Source organism: Mya arenaria, chromosome 13, assembly GCF_026914265.1.
Source record: "Mya arenaria isolate MELC-2E11 chromosome 13, ASM2691426v1".
Taxonomy (NCBI): domain Eukaryota; kingdom Metazoa; phylum Mollusca; class Bivalvia; order Myida; family Myidae; genus Mya; species Mya arenaria.
Window position 1 is genome coordinate 11,067,077 of NC_069134.1, and position 7,681 is coordinate 11,074,757.

Genomic DNA, 7,681 nt, shown 5'->3' on the forward strand with positions numbered 1-7,681 from the left:
GAAATCAGAATAGACCTATTTTAGCCAGTTTTGATACTCGATTGATAACCAATCTTTTATTTACCAAAATACTTTGGATCTACAGTATGTGAAAGAAAACATGGAACAGTTACCCTATTTTTCCATCATATGACTTTTATTTAGTTAACTCAGACTGATTATTTAGAGTAAAAGCTTGTATAAGTTATTATATTTTTCAAATATTATCCAATTTCACACAGCAGATGAGTTGGGTTTTCTTTACAAATGTTTCAATTCATTTTACCACCATTTATCATGAAAAAGCCCAAAACGTGATTTTACCAAAAATGTCAAAATGATACACAAAGTTAGCTTGTTCTAAAATTGTTGCAGATTTTGGGTGATTTCATTTTCGCCATTAGTAATTAGTAGTTTTAATGATCACCCAGAAATGTGTGCATTTTAAATCAAACTTAATTTTGCGCTCATGTCTCAATCAATGGTATTGGCAGACAAACTCAGATTTAATCGTTTTGAAGGACTCTGACGGAAACAAGTGGGGAAATTCATTTGGATCGTTTTCTCTATTTTATTTTTAAAATATTGAATAACATCACTATAAACATATCCTAACATTATGGTATTTGATAAGACGCTGTTTTTTTAAGTTATTTTCAGTTACTTTTACACTTTATGTTGGGTTTATTAAAATGGCTATATATCAGTTCGTACATGTGCAATTGGTAAAATAGAGACATTCACACCAACACTAAAATTGTTGGATTTACTTTTGCTTCATCAAATTAATAGTCTAAAAACACTACTTACAGCAAACGTAAACACTCAATATTAAATTTTTAAACAATTTTTTTGAAAAAAAGATACACATTATTTGGAATACACACTAATACAGAGGTATTTTAACAGCGATGTATTGTTTAATCAAATCAATCAAATATCAAATATTTAATCAAATATTCATGTAAAGCAAACATAAACACTCAATATTCGATTTTTAAATAATTTAGTTGAACAAAAAAGAAACACATTGTTTTGAATATACAATAATACAAAGGTATTTTACAGCGATGTATTGTTTAATCAAATTAATCAAATATCAAATGTTTTATCAAATGTTTATGTTTTTAACTTTTTAAATCAGAACTCTGGATGAAATACAGTTTCAGAGACATTTACCAGAAATTTCATAGCGTATATTTTTATATTAAATTTTCTGACTCAAGAAAGGTCCTCCCAGTAGAAAATATTATTTAAGCTCATATTTTTATATTCATAATATTTTGCATTGTGTTGATAAAAAACAAATGGTACCATGTTTACAAACAGTCTCAAGTCTGAGTCCAGACTCAAGTGGCAAAACTGCAAATCTTCATTGAGTTGTAACTTTCCTTCTAGTTAAGTATTGATGGTGAATTTTGCTGGGTTTTATTTTTATCCAAAATTGAACAATAATTAACATTTATTTTTGTAAAACAAATGGAAATATTCTTTAATATTGAAATAAAAGAGCTTTTTTGAGTCTGACTTTAGACTTGACTTGAGACTATATGTTACCATAGCGCCTGTCCTAGAATCATTAGTTTACACATTCAGAATATACTACTAAGCTGTTGTATATGTTTTTAATTTGTATTTGTTTTTTTAAATCTAAACACGACACAAGAAAATTCTGTGGTGTTCAAGGGTTCTGTTTTGTGTAGAATCAAAAGAGGTAACTTGATCATTCGTCTGATACTGGTTGTCTGAAATCTACTCATCGACGTTTAGTTCTTATTACGGTTAATTGATATATTTTCTATGGACGTCTTACAGCTCATTTGCAGTTAGTCAAAAACTGTATATCTACTTGAAGATCAAGTTTAATAGCGACACACGTTCAATACCTATTATGGTAGCATGATATATTTTCTACGGACGTCTTATAACTCATTAGCATTGAGTCAAAAAGGAGAAAATAAATTTCGAAAACAGATCCACTTCAAGGTCCATATTAAATAAATCTGTACTCAAACGCATAATCACACATTTTATGAAAGCACTGAAATGGTTGAAAGCAGCAGGCGCGACGAGCGTGCTTTTACATTTTTTTTGCAATTATGTTTACAGGCAATAAAAATCTAATCCAAAAATACGACTGGCCTACTCATAACAACATAGAGTTTTCAAGTGTAACAATATATATACCGTTTGAACCCGCTAAGTATTTTCTATCGATTCATGTTATTGCCGAAAATGTTTGTATTGCACTTTTCTCAAAACGGCCCCTTTTAATACAATGGTAACGCGCAACCTGCGCAGTAAAATGTACAGTTAACATATGTGTAATGCAATTGTAATAACCTCCAACACTATAGCTCAGATAATATTGAAAAACAGCCAAAACGTCATTTGAAGTATTTGTGACGTCATATGCAAGTTTGACGTCATTTGAACGTTATATGCGAAAATAAACAAGTATCATTCAAAACTAGTAACAACGATCAGAGTGTACGAAATGGCGTCATCAGATCGCATTGAAGCTCGGGCAGTTATAAAGTTTTGTAGTGAATTAGGGAAAACGCCGACACAAACCTACAAGATGATACAGACGACAAGTGTAAAGAACAGTGTCAGTCGCAGTCTGGTTTTTGAATGGCATCGGTGTTTCCGCGACGGCAGAGAGAGCCTTAAAGATGATGAGGGTAGAGGAAGAAAAAGAAATACGGTGCGACGTTGGTGACGTCAATCGCTGACGCATTAGCAAAGGACCGACGGTTAAAGGTCAGGACGTTGTCGGAGATGTTCGACGTTGGCTATGGAACAATTCATAGAATACTTACTGTGGATATACAAATGTCGAAGGTGTGTGCATTAATAATACGATATGAAAATATTATTTCTTAAAAATAGTAGCTCATAAATGATTCAGCATCTTTATGTTAAAAAAACGTATTTTAATTAGATCAGAAATAATTTATCAAACTAACTTGCCCAGTGTAAGGATCTAAATAACTTAATAGTTGAATTAATAATTGAATTAATACACGTTTTTTTTATTTTCACAAATGATTTTTCAATTTAAAAATAATAATGCTTGCAGGTTCATGCACGCTGGGTTCCATGCCTGTTAAAAGACCATGAAAAAGAACTCCGTGTCCGTGATTCTAGATCTTTCCTTCGAAGGTATAAGCGGGAGGGAGACGGTTTTCTTAGTAGGAATATAACAACAGACTAGAGGTGGCTTTGGTTTTATGACCCCGAGACAAAATCGCAGTCGGCCGTGTGGAAACGAAGCGGATACCCACCTCCCAAGAAGGCCCGGGTGTCAAAGAGCTGCGGAAAGTACATATTCATCATGTTTGCTGACATGCACGGGATGATTCTTAGCCACGCCGTCCCAAGCCATATGACCGTAAATGCAGATTACTATAGCAAGGTAGGATTATTTCTTTTATACTTGATAATTAGTTGTTATTCAATTTTCGAGTTTTGATATAAATATCACTATGTAATTCAAATATTTCCTTATGTTTGACGTAAAAACTATTTAATTGCTACATATTAAGCAATTTATGTACCCCTTTTTTATTTTAGATGAAAACAAAAATGTGTTATTTTAAAATATGTGATGCCATACTTTTTTATACGCCCATTTTACGATGGCCGTATTATGGGAACACCCATGGCGGGCGGGCGGCGGGCGGCGGTTCGGCGGGCGGCTCCACAATGTTGTCCGCTCTCTAACTTGAACATTTCTCATCCAAAAAAAATTTCCACCAAACTTCATGAAAGTGTTTGTTGGTGAAATATCTAGGTCAAGTTCGATAACCAGCCAAATCGCTCTAGGCACTCCAGAGTTATGGCCCCCTGAATTTGTCAAAATTGGGCGGGCGGGCGGGCGGTCGGCTCCACAATGTTGTCCGCTCTCTAACTTGAACATTCTCATCCAATTTCCACCAAACTTCATGAAAGTGTTTGTTGGTGAAATATCTAGGTCAAGTTCGATAACCAGCCAAATCGCTTAAGGCACTCCAGAGTTATGGCCCCCTGAATTTGTCAAAATTGGCCATTTTAGCTTTGTCCGCTCTCTAACTTGATCATTTCTCATCCAATTTCCACCAAATGTCATGAAAGTGTTTGTTGGTGAAATATCTCGGTCAAGTTCAATAACCAGCCAAATCGCTTTAGGCACTCCAGAGTTATGGCCCCCTGAATTTGTCAAAATTGTCCATTTTAGCTTTGTCCGCTCTCTAACTTGAACATTTCTCATCCAATTTCCACCAAACTTCATGAAAGTGTTTGTTGGTAAAATATCTAGGTCAAGTTCGATAACCAGCCTAATCGCTTTAGGCACTCCAGAGTTATGGCCCCCTGAATTTATCAAAATTGGCCATTTTAGCTTTGTCTACTCTCAAACTTGAACAGTTTTTATCCGAATTTCACCAAACTTGCTACTATAAATGTTTGTTGGTATATATTCTTGGCAAAGTTCTATAACCAGCCAGGCTCTTCAGGATTATGGCCCTTGTTCTAACGTAATTTTGTAACTTGCATATAGCGAATCGTTTCTTGTCACACTTATTATCACATATGCGGGCCGTAATGTCTTTTTCACTTGAACAGGTACTCCGTCGGGACCTCGTGCACGCATTGCAGAAAAAGAGACCGGGGATTCCCCTCGATAATTTCATTTTGCATATGGACAATGCATCGTCCCATACTGCACAGACGACATGTTTGGAGATCGGGGTCCTCGGATTCGAGACAATTTCGCACCCACCATATTCCCCAGATTTGGCACATTTTGATTTTGCCATCTTCCCGGCAATCAAAACACAATTAAAAGGAAATCGTTTCGATTTGCTGACAGATCTCCGCACGGCAACATTACAAATTATCAAACAATATGACTCTGAGTGGTATAGAGAAATATTCCGCCACCAATGGATTCATCGCCACCAACGGTGCATCCAGTGTGACGGCGATTATTTTGAAAAAAACTAGGATGACGTCGATTACGCTGTTAACGTCTTTCCAATGCATCCGGTGTGTGCCGGGTCTGCGTTAATGACCTTGTTCAGAGCCCTGTGACTTTCGCAACATACATATTATTTTCATGAAATTGTCAGTGTTTGTAGCGGATACTATCCGCGTCTTGTTAATGTACATGTTGATGTATAAATATTAAACCATATTGGTTATGTGAGAACAATCCTGTTTATTATGTTATTTTGAGTGGCCCTTTACTGTAACCGATTAGTACCTGTCATTACCTATGAATAGGCAATGTAAATGTATGGGTTTTTAATACAATTAGCTAGTTTCATAACAATAACTGTATGTGCTAGGATATATGAACATTGCCTTAATCTGTTAAATGTATTTCTAGTTTAAAGTAAATTAAATGAAATCCAGTATTGGCTCAGGTCGTTTTGACTATTTGTTGTAGGTAAAGTAGGACAGGGTCTTTTTGTCGACACATTTCCATTTTCTGCGTAATTTTTTATTGCCATCTGTTCCTCACCAAGATATGTTGAAGATTATTCGGCTTGCTATTAAAGTTATATTAACGTTGCAATATTAAGAACGTATTTAAAAAAAGCGGTATTTTTGTTCACACTAATTTAAATCGCATAACACAATATGTCCCATTTTGTAACCCCGGCGCATTAATTCTTTTAACATTTAATGTTAAAATGTAGATCTTACGATACCTGATTTTGATTTGCTAAATTTAGGTATCCGGCTTACTGACTAAAAATGAATTCATATATACGATAAGAATATTAAATAAAGCTTAAAAAGATGAATAGTCATGTTCTATCTAGAATAGCACACATCATAACTGATACGTAGCTATTAATATACATAAACAAATAATTCTATAATATAATAATATAACTGATGTTTTATTTTCTAAAATAAAATACAACTGTACATGGATTTGCATAGATTTGTTAATGATATATAAAAAGAAAAGAGTATATCTATATGTACAATTGAAAACATGGAATGCATCAATATTAGAGAAATGCAACAATATATAAATGAACACTTGCATGTTGTAATGGGTACTTTGTGAAAGAGAAAGAATCCATTAGAAATGTTCATTGTAAGTTCCTTAGCATACAGCACATGCAAATGAAAACATTTTTACTTATAACTGCTTATCAGTAAATCAAAAATCAAACGTAAAACTGCTGTCAAACATCATGATTATTTTGTATACATTGCTAACTATTTCTTAGACAATTTATGGACAACTAAATCCTAGCAAATGCAGTCTTTAAGCTTAATTATTTATTGAAGAGTGTTGCACCCTGCCCTTTTTGGTAGCACTACCTTTCCCCAATGGAGACCAGCATGTATACTTTTCTGCTTCTTAGAAATAAATGCTATAGATAACCAAATATTGCATTTGTTTTTTTAAGCTAACTATATGATTATAAATACAAACAAACCTAAAACTACTTTAATAAAACACTTTTCTAACAAATTTTGTCATATTTATAATATGTAAGTCCTTAACACAAATATACAATGCATTAGCACCCTGTCCCTTTTCTGCACCGACCTGCCTCTTTTTTCAAATCTGGCTAAAATGATAAAAATACTTCATTTTAGATTAAACATGCTACATTTATTTACATAATTTCAAACTTTTCTATATAAGACATTGAATATAGAGTTGAGATTTATTTCATGGCAAATCCATCTATTGTAATCACAATAGGTACAAAAAATATTGTTAAATCTTAATTATCCTTTTTCTGTAATTCTACGCTTGATTTCTTTTATTTGGCGCTCACATTCATTGTTAGAATTTAAATCGCGGGAACGGTCGTCTAATATTTCTACCTTTCGGCCCCCAAAAAATAATTTCATATATGTTAAATATTCCCGACATAAATAATTATTTTTGCTCCAAAAAGCATAGTCAAAATAGCCAGCAATAAAATAACGCACTGAACCAAATTGAGATTACATCGTAACATGCTGCATAAATTTAATAATAACTGTTCAAATTGTGTGAAGCAATATCAGTCACATATCTGATTATTCAACTGATTTCTTATTATATTTCGAGTTCTGTATTGGCAAAATAGTCATCGAAGAAGCACTCCATGAATTCAAAAGTTGGTCGATTTTCCTCACGTTTATCCCAGCACTTGAGCATTATTTCGTACATGGCGTCGGAGCATTCCAGCGGTTTAGGCATGCGGTAGCCGTAGGCGATGTGTTGTAGAACTTCTTTGTTAGTCATGCCTGAATGCAGATTGGGAAAATTCTGTACATCTTTGTTTAACCGGTTTGCTTTCAGAATCTTTCATTTGTCACGATTAGGAAATGCATTGTAAAAAGCTTCTAACTGTGTAAAGGGACTTTTTGTCATTAAATTGTTTAATTTATCCATGACAACTCTTCAAATAAGTCATCGCATACCTTTTTGCATATATATTGGAATCAGTTCACAAAAGCTTTTGCCGCTGGGCATAAAAGAAAGGAAAACAACACAGGCCATGCATATTTCAAAAGACAGAAAAGCATTTTATTAAACGGTAAATGGGGCAAAGTACCACCAACAGTAGTAGGTAAATAAATAATGTTCACCATTTTTCATTAGATTTCTTACATATAACCATAGTTAATAATGAGTTAAAATTAGTTCAGAGTGCCTACTGATTTTAGGGGTCTTACAACAGTCATCAAAGAAATTAAA

At 33.8% G+C, this 7,681-nt stretch overlaps 1 protein-coding gene across 3 annotated transcripts in view; it reads right to left on the bottom strand.

Moving 5' to 3' along the window:
- Positions 1-5,873: 5,873 nt before the first annotated feature.
- Positions 5,874-7,681, bottom strand: part of LOC128214927 (tyrosine-protein kinase SRK2-like) — a 21,082-nt gene continuing 19,274 nt past the window's right edge. For all 3 annotated transcript variants that reach the window (XM_052921642.1, XM_052921643.1, XM_052921644.1), the window contains one exon: positions 5,874-7,227. In XM_052921642.1, the coding sequence (XP_052777602.1) occupies positions 7,037-7,227 (191 nt within the window). In that variant the 3' untranslated portion in view covers positions 5,874-7,036. The remainder of the gene's footprint in view (positions 7,228-7,681) is intronic.